The 23,354-nt window shown below is 30.9% G+C and overlaps 1 protein-coding gene across 1 annotated transcript in view; it reads left to right on the top strand.

The window, feature by feature from the left end:
* The first annotated feature begins 2,013 nt into the window (after positions 1 to 2,013).
* The window catches only part of Apolpp (retinoid- and fatty-acid binding glycoprotein apolipophorin), a 48,194-nt gene continuing 26,853 nt past the window's right edge, over positions 2,014 to 23,354 (top strand). Inside the window, exon 1 of the mRNA XM_076375501.1 lies at positions 2,014 to 2,164. Within this exon, the coding sequence (XP_076231616.1) occupies positions 2,089 to 2,164 (76 nt within the window). The 5' untranslated portion in view covers positions 2,014 to 2,088. The remainder of the gene's footprint in view (positions 2,165 to 23,354) is intronic.

Consider the following 23,354-nt stretch of genomic DNA (forward strand, 5'->3'; position numbering starts at 1 on the left):
TTAAATGGAGGTATCACCTACAAATTACGAATAAAAAGCACTTTCAGAAGATTTATTATAAACAGAATGCAGTACAATTCTGAACAAAATTTGTTTTGACTTCTATGCTTATTACTACTACATAACGAGCTACTGTAGAGAGCTACTATTCTGAAAAACAGAAACAAAATTAGCGACAAATCCCATTGAATTTTATAAAAACTTCAATTCTTTCAGCCGAAACATACATAAAATATTCTCATCCTATTGAATAGCTCTTCAAACCAGTGCAATACAATTACATTGAAATGGTAATTTTCTCGGAATAGTAATCAAAATTGTTCCATGCTCTGCACGCTATATTTTATTCAAACGTTGCAACGTTTTGGTTTCCTTCACAAAAATCCCCTTTAGGTGATATAGACAAAATTAATGTTACAGAAAACCATCACGAGCTAGGAGGAAATTACAGTGCTCCTGCAAAGGTCACACCCAATCCATTAAAATCGCGTTGGCTCTTCAAAATTCATTAAAATGGTTGTGCACGAAATCATCGCGAATGGTGTAGATCTCATGTAACGAAAACATTTTACATTTTTAGTCTTTTTAGAGCGAACATAAGAAAAATTAAAGAATTAAAGAATTAATCAACTGTGTCGAAATTGTAAATAAATAATACATTTATAGAAGATTATAATTTCAATTACAAATAATATTGTTGAAAATGAATTACCAAAATCAAAAATAAATATTTAGAAATATTAAAAACGCTTTAGAAACTTTAAATAAATAGATAAGTAATGAAGTTCTATTTGACACTGTTTGAACATACAACTATAAGGTAAAAAATTAGAGAAATTATGTAGTAAAAAACAAAATCAGTTTCATGTCACGTTTTAAAAGAAATACATACAGTACTATTTAGTATATATATAAATAACATTTTCCATTTTCAAATTTCAAACTCTAAACAAAAAATTTTAAACGAAATTATTTGTGCTTAATTTTTTCTTGATTTTAATATTCGTTTATTATTTGTTAAAAATTGGGAATATCTTTCCTTATGGGTATTTTAAGTATTAGAATTTTATACAAATAATCCTCATACGTACATACGGAAGTTACAACAATTTTATTCAACCGTGCTTGAAGGTACATATTATTTATACCTTTCAAACTATTCACGACGTTCTACATAAATATTAAAAAATAGTATTTTTATACTGAATCCTTCTTCTTTGCAACATTTTTCATCTTACCCTTCACCCTCTATGTATGTATGCCCAAAAATTCAAACATATTTGGGCAATATAAATTAGAAAATTCCTAATTACGATTAAAAATGTTGACTGGAAAAAACACTTTTAATTGTTAAAATTAGCAATATAACAATACTTTGAATTCATTCAAAGCCCATACTGAAATTTCAGAATGCAAAGGATTAACCACCAGCTAAATGGTACACAATTTCTATTGGACAACAAGATTGTCATGCAGCAATACTCCCATAAGCGTGTCACAAAATCCAATTTCATGAGATACTATTGGTCATTCCCTCCAAACACCTGATTCGTCTCATTTCTTCCCGAAAAGACATCCAACTTCCTTTGCTCTGTATCTTCGCCACGATTGCGATTTCTTCATTGCAAAGGTCAAGAACGTTCACATTATCGCGGCAGTGCACTAAGAAATGACAGACAACGTCGAGTGACGAATGAGCTACGGAACAATGGCTGTTTATCGGGCACATAAGGTTTAGAACAGCCGTACGCGCGGGTTTAGGTAAACGTTCAAGGAATTGGACGTTTACGAGGCAACGTTCGGTTCAACGTCGATCGTGTTTCCTTCTGTGGCCTGGGATCTCGTTATCTCACAGTGTCAGCGTGATGAATAGAGTACACATGATCTGTGTGTATGCCAATGTCCAGCAGTCATGGTGCACACTCGATGACGAGACGCCCAAGAGGGGGGATCGCGAGAGCATAAAAGCACGGACGAAGAAAAGCACCGGTGCTTTTGTGGTGTTCACTCGTGGCCGCTCCTACGTGTTTCTTGGCTGATAGATATTGTGGTGACAGTGTTACCGAGACTTCTGTCTACGGGGGAGTCATGGGACATCCACCTCGAACCTGGGGGACGGCCCTCGCATGTCTCTTGCTTCTGTTCGCGGTTGCCGAATCAGCCGGTAAGCAAACGAAGGAAATATACTTTTTCATGGGGAGAATATGCTCGCTTTCTTTTACGATCAAAGCTGACAGACTTTAGAGCAAAGGAGCTTCTTTTTTGCGTCAGAAATAGAATTAGAAATATACTTATTTAGAAAAAAAGTTTGCTCGTTTTTCTGTTGACTGAAACTTTGTGAAGTTTAGAGTAAGGAGGATTGTTTTTAAAGTCAAGGATAGAGGTTGGTATTACATGAAATTAAGTAAAGTTAAGTTTGGATAAAGAGGATAGTGGAGAAAAGCAGTTGGTAGTTTTTTAGTAGTAAACTTGAAAGTTTAGGACAGCAGAGTTTCTTTTACGCTAGAAACATAGAAGTCTAAATCGATCAAGATTTAATTAGCAGAAAAGGTATTTTCTACAGAAGAAAAATCTCTACATAACGAATTTGACTGTTTTTAAAATACTAAATAAGAAGCTGCAAATTTAGAGTCAAAATAATTTTTTCTTAGAGAAAATAAAATGTTATTTAAATTCTTTATTTGCTACTGCTGAGATATAGGAACGAATGTAAAGACAATTTTAGTGGGTTGAACATATTAGACTATTTTCGTGTAGCACATGTTTGACACGCAAGGTACTCAAAGTACAAATATTTCCTTGTAGACGTTAAATAATTTAGGGAAGAAAGGATAAGACTAAGTCAATTATTACTTTACAAAGTTTTAGTTAGTATAAATCCCGGCAATTCAGCAATATCGAGTTCGAATTGTGGGAAGGAAGGATTCATTTGGTGCAAGAAAACTACTGATATGTACCAAGTATAAATGTGTGCTTTAATCTCATATTAAATTGTAATAATATATTAATTATATATTAAATCATATATTAATTATATAAGTATTAAGAAGTGTGGATTATATGCAAGAATTACAAAATAATATCCTGTTTATATTACCTATTGTTTTACGTTTTCGTTATATTGCCAGCTTTAGGAAAGTTTTGTTGTAAACATTTTTTAAAGAGAATTCTTAAATTTTTTAAAAAGAAAGTTGTCTTTTAAAAATTATGAGCAGTATGTTCCTTTTCCAAGAAAAATGCTCTAAAAGAAAGAGTAGAGCTTTTTCTTTTAATCCGCGTCTATTAGGATAAAAGTATCTGGCGATAGCAAATATATATAAGGTCAAGGACAGCTCTTAAGAAATGAGAACATTCCTTTTACATTTTTCAATACAAGGACGTCATAGGTATTAGTTAAGTAATTCAAAACTTAATCGATGAATCTATTCAGTTTGAGAAAAAAAATAATTTGTAAAGACATGATCTTCTACTTTTTCATTGAAGGAAAAAATTTACTCAGAAATGTCGTCAACTATTTAAACGTCCAGTATGATACAAAATTAAATAATTTAATTATTCGAGGACATTTTTATATCGTCTTAAATACCAAATGCATTAATTTCTATAAAATAAGTTGAATTCATTTTGAAATATCTAAAATATCTAATTTGAAATATTTCAATTGAAATATTAAGAATATTAAGAAATCAATACTTTAAAAACACCATGTCTATCGCATCACAATTTCTCAATTTTTTTCGGGCTACAGTGCTAGGTTCAACTCTACTTTAAACAAACAAATATACGCTAACAAATTTATTCAGTAGACCTAACAAACATCGGTCTTTTGTTTTGCCAAGAGTACAAGGTGCAGATAGGGGCAAATCAATGTAATATTTTTAAGAACTCAATGGATTCAATTTACATAAGAATGTTATCGACCAACTACAACAGAACGAGTGCCACCCTTGCATAGCAACAAATTCTCATTCAAGTTTTGCACAGGCTATCTTAGCGAACAAGCGCGTCTAAAATACATGAAAGTACATCTTTGCAGTCTCTCAGGGATTCTGCGTGGACTAAAGTAAATAAGGTTCCGCCCCCGCGGTTACAGATCCCGCATAAAAGTTTTCGTATGTAGGTACAGTTCTTGTAAAAAAAGTGGCTCGAAGTTTCAGTTGGATTATGCTACCTTTTGAAAGGAATAAAAACGCTTACTCAACGGAAATGTGTAAATTAGTATCCTCAAAGGACATCCCCATTTTTTATTTCGCTAAATAGAAATTATTTATTCTCCTTTTACAAAATCAAAAAAAAAAAAAGAAACGAATATTGCGCAACATTACCTTTTCGTTACATTATTTTAATTCTTGAAATCCTAAATCGCTGACAGATTAGCAGAAACTATACATCTTTTAAATCGAAACTGGATGAATTCGTTGAATGAATTATAGAGCAACTCTGTAATTTATCGTATAGTTGTGTTTTCATAACAAAATTCTTAAACAATATAGATACATAAATTAATCTTTACATTACATAATAGAATTATCATGTTTGAAAGCTTTTATTTCTTTGAAAACGTTGCACTAGTAGGTAATAAGTAGTACAAATAACTAGCCGTAATAGGTCTTGATTAACCCTCCGTAAATTCACCAGGTGTGTGTGCTTTCATCAAAGTTCATTTCTTGCAAATGACATCCTACGTCCTTGACATCATCGTATCATCGAATTGCATAATCTTCGAGAATCTCTAATATACCAATATGTTATACTACACTAACATTCTTGCTATAAATAAATAAAATCTGTTCTAATATCCTTTTAGGATTCCAGATTTAGAGAATTTAACCGCAGTAGTTAAAATGCCTATCCAACACAATTATACCTTTCAGACATTTTATTTTTTATACACGTTATGTTTTCTCATTTAATTTCCATGTACTTCCTCAAAAATTTATATCTTTGGCATATCGTCGAAAATACACATATGTTAACTTCGATTGTTTTATTGTTAAAGGTAGCAACGCGATTTTGTTTCCTGGTGCAATGACAATACCTAAGAGGGTTCTAGAATTAAAAATAAGTTTTATCTATTTATTTTAAAAGATGCACAAAAATTTGGAATCACCTTGTTTTTAATATTCCAAGTACATCGTAAACAGAAGGGTGGTTATCGAGGCCAACAGATACCTTTTTGGCGACCGAACGTATCTGATGGATTATCTGACCGCTTCGGTGTGACTTTTTTGATTATCGGTCTGAATGATAGAAAAAGGTCAACGAGCCTGTCTCTGCTCCCTCCCCCCAGTGTCGAAAGGTTATTGGTTGTGTCAAGGATGGAGAGATTAACGCGGGCAAACGGATGTTGAAATCGAAGATTAATTCTACTCGATAGAATTGAGAGAGATTACCAGTTACCAAAAATTATTATGGAATCCGCAAACAGGGGGTTCCCTTTGATTAACGGTGAAAAGTGTGATTTTTGGAGTAATTTACGCGTAAAATCTCAATACCCTTCAATTATACAGGATTGGGACTGTTTAAGAATTGTTTTGGTATTCGAATATTTCAATACTTATTTAAACATAATGAAAGATAAGTACCTTAGTTAATGAAATGGTATGACTAATTTCAGCAATAAATGTAACCAAGTCGTTTCTTAATAATTTATGTGAGGAGTTTGTTGCTTTGCAAACATATGGTCGCATTGATAATGTACTAAAAAGTGCATTATGTTATAAAAGCCAAAATATACAGCAATGGCGGAAATGATACCCTTGCAATCATATGTGTTAGTCACAGAAACAATATTCTTGCAAATATACCGATACTTGAGCAAAAGGTATCGAAATTTAATAAGTACTTGTTAATATGTATGTTAATAACAAAAAGTATGTGTAATCAATACCTACATGATATTTTAACTAATATAACAATCCTGTCATAACTGTTGTTAATTAAAAACAAAACAAAGTTTTTTTCTTAACTGATAAAATATTAACAAACAAACCTAGCGAATTAAATGATAATATAAATATGATGTTGTTTCTTAACCCTAATATAATTCTCAAATTTTGATGCCATTATTACTTGATTGTACTCAATGACCATTAGTCATTTCCTTATGCCAAATAGAAGGGGTCTGTCTTACAATTTTACAATAATTGTAATTCGATTCCACTGAATAATTATGGGCACTTAATATTAAAGTTTTTTTAAAGTTGTAAGTGAATCAGTCCCTACACTAGTATACAATTGCCATCGAAGTAATGATTAAATGTCATGTACAATAATTCATCAGATACTTGACCGCTATTTATATTTGAGCACATGTTATTTGCATTTAAAGTTTACCTATTTAATTTCTTAACTACTTCCACAAAATATATGTAATTACACTTACAAGTCTTATTCCAATTGAGTCTTTTTAACATTTCAAAATATTCATTTTTGGTAAACTCTAACATCTAATGTTTGCTTCTTTCGTTAACTATTTTAACACCTTCTTTAATTATTAGACCCACTCTAGTTAGTTGTTTACATTTTCTATGTTTTGATTTATTACCTTAGGTACAATACTGGCCATACAAATTGCACTTACCTTAAAAATATTAATGCTTTTAGTTTCTTTCTCACATTATCAGTTGATTACTACTATATTCTTCTTAGGTTCTTACTATAAACGGAAGATACGTGTAAAATAAATTCCCAATTATTAATTAACTGAAAATATTATTAAAAAATCACGTTCAAATGTTGTAAATTCTTTCTGCTTCGTTATATTCTAAGCAGAAGTACTATGTATTTCAGAATTAATAATCTAAATTGTGAAGTAAACGTGACTAGACGTTACAAAACAAGGTAATTGGATAACTTTAACTAAGAATCTGTTTGAGTGTCTACTCTTCTTCAGCCCTTAGGCTTTGTTCTGATTGAATGTTGTATAGTGACAAAACCTTAGTCCTTAAGGACAAAACCAATCGATGTCAATAGACAATGAAATATATGAATGTAGTAGTATTTAGGATGCGACACATAAATGTTACTGGTTTGTGCACTGTCATGTTGATCGGTTGGATGGATTTTATCGTTGTACAACGTCTAATTAAGACAAAGCCCTATATTTGTAATATCAAAGTAGATGTAAACCTATCCTTCTTCTCTTGAAATTTTCTTCAATTGTCGATATTGAGAACAATATATCAGAAGAATGTAGCATATGTTTTTCAGTTGGAAGAAGCTTACATGCTTAACAAATAAATACAACTAAAACTCCGAAATATTTGTGAAATGCAACATTAACGATGAGACAACGGTGATTAGTAAAATTAATGCGATATTTGCACGATTATCATTGACCTCTATACACAGACAGCAACAGTTTCTTTTTCTTGGTAAACGATTATCACGAGGATCATCATCATATGAACTTTGAAACTGTTTACAAAAAAGTTAGAAAAAGTTATTATTAGTTATTGATAATGACTTTAGAACAAAATTCTTATTATAAATCTTACTATGAAATTTTGATTTAATTTTTGTAATAATATTTAACTGCTGTGAAAAATATACAAAAATGTTCTGTAAGAGGCAACTAAAAAGATCTGAAGGATTTTTAAACATATGGAAGGATCCTAAAGAAAGTGTAACTGCATAGGATCTACGTGAAATGAATGCTTTCATACTATTTTGTTAATTCAAAATTATTCACAGAATCTGATGAATTATTGAATTTACTGAAAAAATGTTTAGCTTCAGTTTCTCCTGAAAAATTGTTGAAATTTTGATATTATCACCTAAGAAGAGCTATCAAGTTCAAAACGAAACCTTGTCAAAACTAAAACTTCATAAATATCCTTATAAAATATCACTTATTTTTTAACTGCTAACTAGAAGTTATTAGTGATCAATTTAAGAGAAATTTAATTTTCAAAAATTAACAACATTGTAAAACGTTTCAATGCGTACAAAAACGTAATTTAATTTTAAAATAAATTTTTCAAAGTTCCATCTTGAGAATGGAGTACCGTGACGAAATGGGTCGAGTCTCAAAGGACTCCAACCACCTGGGTTCACCTTCGATCGAAGCAGAGAACGCCAATGTCTCAATACAAAAAATATTCAATAAAGTTCTAGAAAAGTTACTTCCTCATTGATATCGATGATTTTTAAATATGTTGTAGAAATCAACATTTTAAACAACTTTTTCCTAGAGGTGTACCTGACGGTCGGCTGTAATTTTTGAGATATTTATATTAAAAAATATTTCTAACATCATGGATCTAATACAATGCATTTCTGCTACTTTCTTATGTACTTGAACTTCTTTGAGCACTTTGTTTTAGTGCATAATGTAAAACGTACCAACCTTGAGCATTCAAAATGCAAAAATCAATAATATAAAACGTTCCTTTAGCGACCAAAATTAGCAATATAGCAATATCAATCTCACGTTTATATTAGTACCTATCTATTATCGTAACTTCAATTATTATAATTCTGTTCGCCTATTATAATTCAAGGGATGTTACACGTATACATTATTTCCGCTATGGATCAAAGTTACGGCTAGGTTAGGGTTGTTAATAACTTTTTAACAAGTAATGAACGACAATTAAAGCCTTTTGAGGATTACTCAGGAGAGTCGCCTTAACGATATTCGTCAAGATCAACGTCATTGAAGTTAGCACTGATTCCTTTTGAGTTTGAATGGTAGAATGATAGATATCGAATATATTTTTGTTAATATCTTGAATACTAAAGCTGACTGCTAGGTATACGTATAGAAAAAAGTTGTGCAGAATTTCAACATCATCGAAACAGGTGAAGAGGTAACTGTTCTAGAATTTTACCAAGTATTCAATTTCACTACTTTCTAATTTCCTCAATCTTCTGTTGATATTCGGAATATGCTTAGAAAATTGTGATTCTTTTCGATGGAATTAACAATGAAAATTAAATTTTTTCTCATGTCGCAGTCGTACAAACGTTAGGTAACCAGAAATTGTGACTAAAATTTGATCTGTAAATTCTTTGAATCATTATCAACCGTTCTATTATGGTTACTCAGTCAACGCGCACGCAAGACAATGTTATATACAGAATTATAGAGACTATTACGTGGCGTTTCTATCGATAAACCTGTGAAACAGTGTTTCCTCCTTAGAAACAGTTTGCAACAATAATTCTGCGTTATCCGTTCCCTATAGAATAGTATTGGAATTATTAACCGATTTATGTCGAAAAACCATTAGTTTGGGAAGCATTTTAATCGCAATATTGCATGTGGCACTACACATATAGCACCCATTCTTAATGTACTGAGATGACACGGAGCGATATAAACTTTGACTAATTTTTTCAATACTACTTTGCAATATTGCGACTAAAATATCTCTTAAAATACTTTTTGATCGGTATTTAGAAATTATACATATAATTTCATTTAAAAAAGTATACGTGACCATTATACCCACACATGTCTTCTACGCGTTTACCTACGAAAAAAACAATTACATTAAAATGTCCCCTTCGAATCCATTTAATCCTACCTTAACTATTTCTTCGTATAGCAAGTAATTTACGAGTAATTTGCAATAATAGATTCAAATAGGATACCCTGTACTGTTCCCCTATGTAAAGTTGTTATACGCAAACTGAGTGTATAAACTTTGTTACCTAACTATGTATGCATAGAAATGACTCCCACAAAATCTGATTTCTGATAGGTATACAGGGTGAATCACATAACTGTATCACCTGAATTGTATTGTGAACCATTTTTTGTATGAAAAAATGATTCAAACGGAAGTTGTTCAGTATTGAGAGGAGTATACCAAAGAGGAGCTTGCTCTTGGTACTAAACAACTTTCGTTTGGAGCAGTTTTTCATACAACAAATGGTTCACAATAAGATTCAGGTAATACATTTACGTGACTCACCCTATATATATAATGTGTACAACCCTGTTCGATTAAAGAAAATTCAAGTTTCCTCTGAGATATCGTCGTGGAAAATTGATAAGCTCGCTTTCCCTTTGGTCAAACGTGAGTCCAAACTAAACGTTTAGTATATTGATCATTCAAGGAAATTGAATTTGACTTATTCTGAGGTTACTCGTATTTAAGGAGTAGTTTAGTGGTCTTAAAAGATAAAAGTAATCAAATGCCTCAGTAAATATTTCATAAAGAGAATTTTCATAATTTTTAATAGCTAGAAGACACTAACTTTATGTTTATTGTGTTGATAATCATGAGACCCTAAAATTTTGTATTTATCAATAACATTTACACTTGCATTTAAAAAAGTGTAGTAGATACTTATTTAACATATTAAATTTTGTAACAGTGATACACGTCACTTGCATGTTGATCAATTTTTGATAAAATTTAATTTATATCTACTATGTATGTAAATATCGAACCAAGAATGAAGGAAAATATAAAGATACGATTTTGTGCCATATATTGGACTACTTTTTCATGAATATTTTAAAGTTCTCAAAACATTAAGGTTGGAAATCCTATTAACATCGATGAGAAAATGTAGAATATTGATAAAAATTAATCAAACATGAAATGTAATTTTTTAAAACTTTTAATATTTTTCTCCACAAACAATTTTGATAACTATTTATTATTCATTTTACGAATATGTTGTAATATTTATATGATTTATTTCATCTGAGGTACTAAATACGTTACATGTTTACGAACTACTCATAAAACTCTCATAAATTGGGTAATTATAAAAAAATTCGTAGCCTAAAAAAGTTTCTATATACTTTAGCTAAACCTTTGTATGAAAAAATTTTTTTTAATATACTAGACATCGATACAAAGATTTTTTAATATGTTGGATATCGAAATATTTAAAAATGCAAAATTGGTCCACCACTTAGGCAACATTTGTAATAATCAAGTACTCAAAAGTATTGAAAAAATACAGCGCCCTTTCACTATAATCTCTCACATTCTAATTTTCTTTAAACAGATGTCAAGAAAGCAAACTCGAATTGTATACATAGTTATTCCCTATAAACTCATTACTGACAACGAGTCGCGAAACTACAATAAAAATTTTACTAAACGGAAGTATGCGTGTAGAAATACGAAAAACTATATGTAACCAGTGCCTAACTACTTCCATTACTTTACCACAATTGAAAACGATACTAAATATTCATTGCACTAGAGTGTAACAAAGATATATTCAAACGATATTTGCATGAAGAATCACTGACAGTGGCGTCGCCATTTTCGAAGTGTCTTTCCACAAAAAGCGAAAAAACGTTATCCCGCGTCATCCACTTCTTTTGTCACGAGGAATCGCCCTGCGTTTTGATAACACTACCAACGACAGCTGACACAGCTGATCACAGTTTTATAATTAGCATATACACTAGCCAGATATTTCCATGTTAACTTAAACGGAAAAAATATTCCTAATCAGTCGCGAGGGGCAGATATGCTGCGTAAGAAACGGTTTCGTAAACAATACTGTCAGCACGCTTCGTTCTATCGCCGAGTGACCTCGAGTTGAGAATTAGTCAGCCTACGGTCTACGTCGTGATAAAATTGGCTCCTATTGCTGATTGTTTGCAGAGAAAATCAACGAGGGAGAAAAGAACTCGATAAAGAGACAAGTAAATGCAATGTTTTGGTTGCAGTACATTGATCACTATAGAAATTGTTTTCGTATAGTAATTCTTTAGCTTCTTTAACCGTCGGACGGCGAACGCTGAGTCAAAAGTGACCCTTAGTCAGATGGCTCTACACATAAACGTAAAACAGTCCGTTGTCCAGGGGTTAAGTAAGCGGCAGTGAAGTTCTTCAGGAGGAAAGCTTTATTTTACAGATTTTCTATGACACTTCTCATATTGTTCATATTTTTCGGCTTTAAACTTTAATGAATTCATTGGAATTAAAAACCTAAGAAAAATATTAAAAACACTTCAAAGAAGGGTATTTTATAGGTAGCAGAAATGGTGACGCTTTCAAGAACCTATTTACTGTAAATAAAAATTTACTGCAATTCCGTGGTACTGAAAATTGGACTTTTTTGACAGTTTTGTCAAGTACTGTACATACATATTTTCTCTACATCGTGCATAATTCATTCCCTTTAAATTCAGCCGAATATAAAATTCCTTGCAACCAGGAAGTCAAGTGAAGTCCTTTAAACCGACTCCACTGATTCCTTTATGTATTTCTTTATGTAAAGACTAATTTCGTCCTTGTCACTTACTTGATGATAATGGCAGCTGCTGGAAGTAAGTTTTTCGCAGGACTGCAAATAAAGATTCAGCTATTTAGAAAGGGCATAGGGCGTAAGGTGTAAGATGTAGAACCTCCAGCTTGGACCTTGTGTGGTCCTACTATAATTACTGCATACATTTTATTGAATACATTCAAAAGTATATGCATAATCTTTATTTTACGTTGCTGGTCTAAAACAACCCCTTTTAAGTGACTGCGATTTTGTTTACACATGTTATATATTTACATATGTTATGTTTAATTCATTTAGCACGTACAGAATTCCTCAATCCTTAATTACTCTCATACTTTCTTATACTTTTTCTGTATGTTTTTAATCATGGATAATTAACTTTATTTAAAAAAATTTGAACAATAGTCAATAATAGATCGTATCTATTAGATACATATACAGAGTGATCAATTTAAGTGGAAACTTTCTAACGAGTGTTGGTAGCACTTACAATGCTAACAGCATTTACAATAAATGCAACCAGACTCTAAGGGTTTCCAGTTAAATTGGTCACCTTGTATATGATGATCTTAAGAAACTTTACAAAATTTTAGCTAAATTTTAGATAAAATTTTAGATAAATTTAGATATTAAGTAAAAAATTATTACGATCCGATGTTTTCCTTTCATATTCGATTACTTCCTAGCAATGAATAATGTAATTACTTAATCGATACACATTTACTATTTATATAGTATTCAACTTTTTTATCACTTTTATTATACTACACTACATTAATGTACGTGAATGAGTATTTTTCATTTTATCGCTAAAAATTAAAATTAATTCTACTATTCAGAGAAATACTTTTATTGTTTCTATAATCTTTCTTTTATCATTGAATCTAAAAAAAGGTCTAACGTAAAACAAACAATATTGTATTATAATATTTTCTTGTCCTTTTCTGTTATAAATCAAGTGAAACTAACAGGGGATCATTCAAACATCTCCATAGAGGACAGAAACGAATATCTAAAGCGGTAGCAGATTGATTTAGCATAATTATAGCGCGATAAGCGGATGTGCAGCCGTGTAGTTTTCCACGCGATCGGCACGCAAAGGCCCTCGCTCGAAACAATGTATCACGAAGAATTATAAGTGGCGTAAATTACTTGACCACAGTTACCTTCACCACGACGACCTAACCGACTTGCCTTCGAACGACTATGATTCCAGTAATAAAGACACATTGCTTGGCAGGGCGAATCGATAGGGCGAGCTGGCTCGTGAATAGCCTCGCGAAGAAAACTCACGATTTCAACGATTCCTCTTACTACTAACTCGTCATAAAAAGCTGATTGAAAGCCTAGAAAAAATGATTGAAGAATGTGCTTAATCCTCTCCATAATGTATCTAATGTTGCTCAAGTTCACTATCAGGCATCAAATTACTAATTCTAGACTAAAACCAATTACTAAATTCTGTATGTATGAATATATGTGTGTTTGTGTATGTATGCTGTTACGTCTATTTTACTTTACATTCCTGGACTAAGTTATCGAAATTTCATGAAATTTGCTATGGTGACTTCTGTGTATGGGACATTGATGCTATTAATGTTCCAAAAATTTTGGATCTGTTATATAGGTTGCATTTAGTATCCAGTATACCTAATGTCTTGAAACTAAATAGTATTTTAAAAATCTACATCAAATAAAAGTCATGAATTTTCAAATAACAATAAAAGATTTCTTTGTTTCTTAATAAAATTTATCTTTTAATTCATAGTCTGTATTTGACGGTTATTGCTATCCTATAATGAGTTTTTCTTTGAAACTTAAAAATATTTGAAGTTAATGAATTGCATATCATAGTCTACAAATAATTCATTATCAATATATTTTTCAAGCATTAAAAACCTATATATGATATTTACTCATTAATAAATAGTATTCACACACGGTATTTAATCATTAGTATTCGGCATTTTGAACAGACGAAAATGATGAACGGAATTTGTGAACTACAACCGTGAAACAATTTAGTACACACTATATTCATCATCAATAAAATTTTTTAATTGAATTTTTAAAATCTGAAAGTCTTTTTAATAGTTGAAATCTGAAAGCCTGAAATGATTTGTAGTTGAAGTAATGTTGAGAAAACTACTGATTAGCTTCAAAATTAGTATATTTTAAATATGCCATCATACATTTGTTGTACGACTTTTTTAAAAGTAGTGCAGAAAAAAGTTACTTCTACTTAAGCGTTGCCAGCAAAATAGATTTTCCATATTAAAGTAAAATTGCATTTACACGGACTTTTACTACTACATTATCATTACACTGGATTGCAACAGACTGAACCTCCGAATGTTGTCAAAACTTGAAAACTTATATCATTTTAGCAGTGTTAATATAAATACAATGTATTTATACAAAGCAATGTATATCAATAAATCTTTGACAATTTGTAAACCCCCTTACAATGGGTAATGCTACATCAAAAGATCACAATAAATTTAAAAAATTTGGTTCATCATCCACAGTAAATGTAAATACTCCACAACTGCTATTCTTGACTATTTAATTTTATTACTACAACTGCTAAAGTAATTTATATAACTATAAACTTTGACAGTACATGATATAATAACCGAACACTACGTTTCATGAGGTACAGCTTGAAAACTACTGAACATGCATACAGTAGGACCTCGTTTAACCAATTCAACACAAGACTCAAACCCGAAGCACCCTTCTGGTGACAAGTTGCATTATTTTCAGAAGCCTACTATTGGCTTCTAAATCACACTAAAAGTCTCAATCAATGTTATATTGTGCTCTCATCATTGTTACACCGAATAATAGTAATCCTGAATTACGTCTTTCTGTGGCGTAATATACTGTGAGTACATACCTTGGTTCTAAATTGATTCAACTACAACCTTCTTACTACGATCTTTTATAAACCAAATTTCAAATCTATAAATTGTATCGATGAGTCGATAAATAATACAAGTTCAAAATTTTCCGTTTTCAAATAAACTCAAAACTGTATGTAGAGCTAGAGTGTACTAAGTTATATAAAAAACAAGTGAACTTAATACATTTTGACTTTAAAATCATAATATATGAAATACACAGAATTACATGTTGGAATCAAATATCTCAAAATGTGCATTTTGGATGTATACTGTTCTTCAACTCACCGATTTAATTTCTTTGAAGGAACCTTCTATTAGAAACGAAAAGTGTTTGGCTATAAGCTTGCAATGGTTAATAACCTAACACTCTAGTATTAATAAAATGATCGAAGATCAAAGTGCTTGCATAGACCCAGTCTAGCAAGTAACCCAGCTATTAAGACACAATTAGTTGGTCAATATGGCGATGAAGGTACCTAAAACTGTTTTAAGCCTCTAATACACGAATGTACGGTACCTCGCCGGTACATAATCGCCTGGAACGAAGCCTATATCATTGAAATGATTACGAGTCCCTCGTGTTCAACCGGATATTTGGTAAATTGATCTAACGTCCCTACTTCCCAATAAAATAGACCAGATACGATACGCCGCTTGCGTCGTTGCATATGTATATGCACAGCTTTCGTGGTCGTACCTTTCTCTTTTCGAGAGGAAGCATTTCATCTTTGAGAAAGTACAAGTTTGATGGCTTGGAAAACCCAGACGTTCTAGATCTTATAAATACACTTCTGCTTTCAAAGAATTTCATGAAACGTTTGAAGTTTGAAATATGACCTCTTGCAGACATTTCTTTATACATTTGAATCAGAAGTTTGGAATTCTACGAAAGATTAAATTTGATCCTCATAAGAATGAAAATCTCAAAAGGGAGTACTAAAACCATAGAAAGTTAGATTTAATGAATCTTTATAGGAATACAAAAGTATGCGAGAGAAAATTTCATTTTCGATATACATTCACTTTCAAAGGGCGTAATCAACCCCCAAAGTTGTCACACGTTTAGTTTAACACATTTTCTAGTGTTGAATATTTGACAAGTTGTTTAATTCTTTATACTGTAAAAAAATTTATCTAAAATGTATAATTTATTAATGAGATTATTCTATTTTTGGTATATGTGTGTGTGTGTGTACAAATGGTCTTAATGACAAATATAAGTATTTATTTCATGTATAACGACTTTACGTGTATTCACAGTATTCGCATTCCATTTCAGTTTTCAATTTAACCCCCATCCAGTTTCCTCACTTTTAATATAAGAGGTAAAAGCCATTAGAATATGAACGTGTGAAGTAATAACCCTTCATAAATAAAAGTAAAATATACTTAGAATATGAATATATCTATAAACTTTATAATTTTTCGTAATTTATAAGTCATTATAGAAAATTAAACACTTTGGGCTCTTGTTTAAAGACTTCAAAGAATGCCTTATTGTAGTGGAAAATATGTATCTGTTTTTGTACATCAGACGTATATCTACCAGACACCTGTTATTATTCGCTGTATGTAGGACAGTAATTTCTCTTGTATTAAACCCTTCTTTGAGAAATTTCATTATCATGCGAATTATTAGTAAACATGAAATATCAGTTTTCGAAAATACTGTTACAACTTGTTTACTTGCTGTTAATGATATCTATAATACTAGATATAGTATGACTGACTGTTATCTAGAATATTATCTAATCTATAAAATGTTTTTATGTCAATGCTTTAGTAATTATGCTACTATAAGAAATAAAAATGTATATTGAATATAAGACAAACATTCGCGAAAAGTGGGACATTTTACGGTAATTTTCAAACGGTAATTTTTGATAAATATTCATGTAATAAATAAAAATATTCATTCTTGATTATTTATAATCAAGATTTTTGTGTGTGGAAACTAAAATTAATAAATATATTTTATTCTTTGTCATCTACTTTCTTGAGTAAATTTTTTTAAATATTCATAAAATTTAAAGTTGATTGCTTCATTAAGTTTGGAGTGCAGTCGTTTTTTGGAACTATTGTACAAATCACAATTTCTCGAGTTCTTGTTTAGAAATTTATGAATATATTACTAGTACTTGTAAGCTTTCAGAATATATTATTAACAAAAAATTAATTTATTAAACTCAACAATGTACAAAATATCTTAAAACATAAATTTTTCAAAATGGAAATACAAACATAACAAATTTCGCAAAAAAAAAAACATAAATGCTATAGGTCTTCAAACTAGTAATATCCTTTTGATACAGCATGAACAAACACATTTAAAAGTGTTCTCATGTACTTTCAGTCTTACCTCGAATAGAATCTAGAAGAATAGAAATACGTAGAATATTAGTTCTCAATATTTTCATGTATCAGTTTCGTGACATTTTCCATAGTAATAAAGCCGGTTCAAAGGACTCCAGCTATGGAACATGAAATTAATCGGTCGACCGCAATTGCAGTTCCTCTTCCATTATCTGATTATCAGAGACTCCTTCTTCCGCATGGCGGCGCGTAATCAGCCGTAGGGTTACGCATGAAAATTATAGGCTTAACTCTGTTCACTCTGAGCGTGCCTAAAATTGCAGATGTTCATGAAGAACTGGGAAATTCCTAGCATGACTGTTTTAATGATAGGAAAGGAGAGATTCGATGGCTCAAAATACACGTTCCAATTTTCTTGCGTCATTTTAGTTATGCGAAGACTGAGGAAACAAGAGGAAATTACAGATCCCTTGAAATTTGAAAAAATTTGATATATTCTGGACTCTAGTAATTCACAATTATGAATACAACTAACAGGATTTCCGAAATTAAAAGTTTCATTGAAAATCAGACAAACTTTTCAAGGCTGACGTCCTGATAATTTTGTTACAGCTAAAAAAACTTTAAAAATTGAAATATTTTTAAAAATCATAAAGATTTTTTAGAATTGTTTTTAGAACAATTTTTTCAAGTTCAACTTTGATAATTCTTCAATAACAATACAGTTTTAGAAAAACAATTTTAGCGATTAAATTGCTAGTAAGTGGAGTCTAACAGTAGAGTCATTATCTGCTTCTAGTAATAACAGCACGAACCACAAGTTCTCTAGGATTTATTAAAAGTAAAATTACGTACATAAGTACTTCAATTTTATAGGCGGACAGACTAAAAAACCTTCTAGTGGACTTTCAACAAGGGTAGACAATGACATAATAATATATGCAGTTTGGAAATCTTTACGGAGAAGGAGAAAATGAACTAACAAATTGTTGGACGTCATCACACAAATGTAAAACGTGGTTCTCGACATCTGGGGTGTAGTTGTCCAGCAACTCTGTATTGTTGGCTAACTTTATGATCACTAAGAAAACCCTTTGACTCTGACAATACGTTAAGCTAACAATAGTCAGGACGTGACAACTCTCATATACGACATAATCAGATCATTCACTTATGGGGGTTAGTAGTGACACAGAGAGATATAGGAAAGAAGATTTTAACTTTAATATGTACTTAGGTAATTTAATGTAGTCTACACAAATTCTTCTGTTTTGAGATGTAATTAATATTTAAAGAAATAAACATGACAGATATGCAGGGTGTTCGGCTACAGGTAGAAGAAATTTTAAAATGCAATTCTAGAAGTCAAAATAAGACGAAAATCAAGAATGATGATTCGCTGTCTAGAGCTTCGTTAATTATTTATAAGCAGTTAAAAATTTGGTAAAATCCGTCTGTAATCAGGCAAACTGTCTTGCAATATCGATCGCATCAGGTGCGTGGCAAATGACACCTGATCAAATCGCAGTGGTGGTAATCCTTGCCATTGAAACAACGAATGAATTACCTGATAGGAAAGTAACAAAATTCAACGATACTGGTCTTGGCTAGATGATTCTGCGACGCGCTTTGTAGAAAATCGAAGGGTATTGAATAATAATAAACCTACCTACTCCCAACAATCCATAAGGCAAATCGAAACATTCCCTATGAGATTTGGGAATGGAAAGGATTAATGTGTTCATCTTCCCATTCATTTTTTGTCCAAACCACAGGCTCTAGTAATGTAGAAGAGAAGTACAGGAAGTTTATAGAAATATTTCGGAAGAATCACGCACAACGACATAGGTCAATTATGTATTTGTGATGTTCATGTTCTTAATAACTGTGCACAAAAGCATGATTCCATTATATTTCATTATATAATTACATGCAAAGAATTAAACATGGGAAGTTATTTAAGAAGAATACCAAAAGAATACCTTGCAAAGATAAACAAAATAAAATTCTTTCTCTTCAAACTTTCGAAAAAAATGTTTCTTATTTTTCTCATAAGTACTATGGACCACTTTTTAATCAAAATAGAAGAATCCTTCACGACAAAATGTTGGATTTCTTCGTCCACTTAACTACGGTAGTCTTGATTTGGAGAAACTGGTTTGATTAACCCTGCGTCATCGTTATCAGAGACTAATATTAATTTCAATTTCCTTGCGCCATCCCAGGGCTCTATTCCAGCTAAACCCAATCTGGATACAGTAAAAGGGGACAAATGACGGCTTGCTACGTGACAGGAAACGCTCTCAACTCCCTGTGACTTTGTTTTTATCGTAATTTATCATGACCTTTCTTATAAAAGAAACGTGTGGATGTTGCGTTATTTCGCTTTGCGGGATATTAGAAGCGGTTCAGTTTGAAAGGGCTGCTGCAAATCACTTCTATCGTTACGAATTGCGTTAAAGCATATAGAAAAGTGGTTTTCGTTTTAAACTTGCTTTCTTCCCATTTTTTTGAAAACCTTGTAAGAATCTATTTGAAGATTTCTTGGGGAATTGTTTCTGTATAACATTAACTCGTGGTTCTGACATTTTAATGAAACTCTTGAATCATTTCAAAAGAAGGAACTTAACCAAACTCTTTAATTCAAAAGGAGACATAATTATTATTTTGAAGATTGAGACAATATATTCTTGAGAAAAGATTCGCCGAATAAATGGAAATTAAGGATCTTATAGTTACTAATAATTATTTGAAAAATAAAAATGTAGGTAATGGGAACCTAAGCTGAAAATTTTTGCTGGTAAAAGGTATAATGTGTTAATGACTACTATTAATTTTGTAAGTCGAAGTAAGATATTTTGTAGGAAAAATTTTCTAATTAAAATGACAAAATAAAACTATGCTTTGAAAAAAACGGTTCAGGAGTTTTCAATTAAGTTATTTTCAGTCATCTTGTTCGACAGTTTTAAAAAGAAAACAATTACCCAACATAAAGTTTGAAATGAAAATTTTTGAGAAAATGAAAACAATTACGTGATTAGTAATTGTACAATTAAAAGAAATATGTATATATTAAAATGGAACAGTATTTCGTCAAATTGTCAGTATCAAAAACTTTACTAAAATTGTCACATATATATTGCAATTTCATAAACATAAATTTCACGTCGAAGGATAGTCTAACCAACTAAAAATAAGCGTTTCAAGATCGAGGGTCACCAAAGTCAATAATTATCAGAATTATCGACATGACCTTACTACAAAGTTCAATCTCTTATGCATAAACACATCTTCATCTTTTACAAGACAAACCAACACACCGCGTAAACCTTTATCGATTTTAAAGTTAGTAAGATTTCTTATCCACCCTATTACCATTCGTAAAAAGTCATTAATAGTGCTCGCTTATCATCATTTTTACAGCTTCCAAACAATGATATTATTTTTCAATTCATATCAACTATTTATGTCAATTATTAACGACAGAGACGAGAAGAGAAAAAAAGTTTGAAGTTTACTATGTAATTTGATGTATACTTTTCCTCGATTTTTAAAGTAATTTTTCATTAAACATAATAGAATAAAAGCATTTCAAGTTAAAAGGTATTCTGTTTTTGAATTTTAGAAGCCTCCATCTTTTTTTACATTTTCCAATAACTTTAGATGTTAAATATATCTTCGTTTGTGCAATAATTATTTGAAACCTTGATTAATTCCAAAACTTTCAAAACGTTTCTTTTTGCCGAAGAACCTTTATTGGTTATAATTACACTCCACTGAATAAAAAATTTAATTATACAAATGCTAAGAGTATTAGCTTTTGCATTGTTACACGTTACTTGCAGTCCATGTATCTCTTAATAATATCAAAATATATTGATAAAAAATATTTGTTATTTAAAAAAATACATACTAAAATGCATATATAAATTTTAAAGTAGTTAGATACTGTAAACGATCTTTGAATAAAAAAAGCACAAAAACTAGAAAAGGTCTACCTATATGTAGTTGATTTAATCAAAATCAAAAGATTGTTTAATTAAAAATTCGAATTATTGATTATGCAATTGTGGCTTTAGATTATTCGTCTACTTTACTATGTATGTTTATGTATTAGCAAAAATTTGTTTCAAAGATCTTAAGAGAGGGAAAATTTCTAGTTATTAAAATATTTGTGAGTAGTTTTCAATCTATGACTACTTAATTCTTTCTAACTTTGTAGAAAACAGCTATGAATATTTCTGCATATATTATCATATAACAGTGACTTGATTCACAAATTGTTTTTATTAAAAGGAAGTCCTGTAACACTGCCAGTATAAATTTTGAACACCTCATAACCTCTTCGAACCTCTTTTTACACGATTAGAAATTAGCTAATAATTTTTATTTTAATATTCTTACTTGATATTGCAGCCTAACGAGGTTATTAAATTCACCTTAATTATTTATGCATCAAGTGTATTCTTAACAAATTTTCCGGAACTTGACATAATATTTTTAATTATTATTATTCTTGGGGGAGGTGCGATTGCCGCCCTAGATCCGCCACTGTTAATCTATTGAAAATTACCTTGCTTGAATAATACATCTGCAGGATTGCTCGATTAGCAAACATGAGAGCTGAAGCTATTTGTTAAAATATGTGTACTTACTTCAATTTCTGCGACTCAATCAACTGCAAAATAAATATGTATCTCATATTTATGATAGTTCCTCTTAGGCTCCCCTTAACATACACAAGTGGGGGAAATCAACTTTTCTGATTACTTATTTGTGTTCTCGAATTTGGATATTTTTGCATATTATGTGCACTCTGTAATTGTCTGCGTATTTACTCTACAATTTATACAACAATATTGAAATACATCTACTTGTTTAACAATTATCGTCACTGATTTCCGAAGGAAATCTTCACTTCTAGTTCAGAGACGTTGCGCGTGACTGTGCTATATGGGTTTCTCGAGCACTTTTCCGTTACACACTGGGGTGTTTTGACAAAGTATTAACGAGGACGTAGAAAATTCTAAAAAATTACAAGCATACAATAAAAGGTTTTTTGAGTTAATACTCTTCCGATGACTGACTTATAGAAAATCGTTTGAGATAGAACTTGAACTAAAACCTCGTAAATAAAGTATTTCAACGCGATAAATGAAAGTATAGCACGAGTTCCAAAGAGTGTTCGCGAGCTCCTCGTTTTATAGCATTCTCGCGATTGAATCATGGACCGCTTGTGCTTCTATTATAATATTCCTTTATTCATTGTTTGCTCGATGTCATATCACGAGCACTAGAACTAATTCAAACTCATTGTCAGACTGTCTTAGATGATGCGGTTTTTTTACCGATGCGGTCAAAATTTTTATCCTTTTCTGCGTCCAATTTTTTATCCTGTATACCAAGCTGTTTTTTTCACTTAGGTTATTTACAATTCCGTAGTTACTTGCTCCCTTTCACACGTTATTGGACGCACTCGTATGTTCGTGTAGATTCTATTAAAAAAAAAAACATAACTGAAAAGTGATATTTTACCCGAACAAAATTAAGATTACTTATTTTGAAATCTCGCAAAGCCTAATATTCACAGAAATTAAATTTACGAATCCGATATATCTTATTGAACAAAATATAAATTCCTTGATACATTTTTTGTAGTACATAACATAATGGAGTTATTTGATTGATTGTTATATACTTAGCCCACTAATATTTAAATAAATTAAGAATTTCTATTATGAATTAAGGATTATAGAATATACTGTTACAATTATAACTAAAAAAATTATGCATGTATATTGATCCTTTGATATTTGTGTTGCTCATATTATCCAGCATCAACATTTTTTTAACTATGTACATGTAAAGCATCTAATGTAAGCAAATTATAAATACGATTCTAAAATGAATGTGAAACCACAA

Source organism: Calliopsis andreniformis, chromosome 3 (assembly GCF_051401765.1).
Source record: "Calliopsis andreniformis isolate RMS-2024a chromosome 3, iyCalAndr_principal, whole genome shotgun sequence".
Lineage (NCBI taxonomy): Eukaryota > Metazoa > Arthropoda > Insecta > Hymenoptera > Andrenidae > Calliopsis > Calliopsis andreniformis.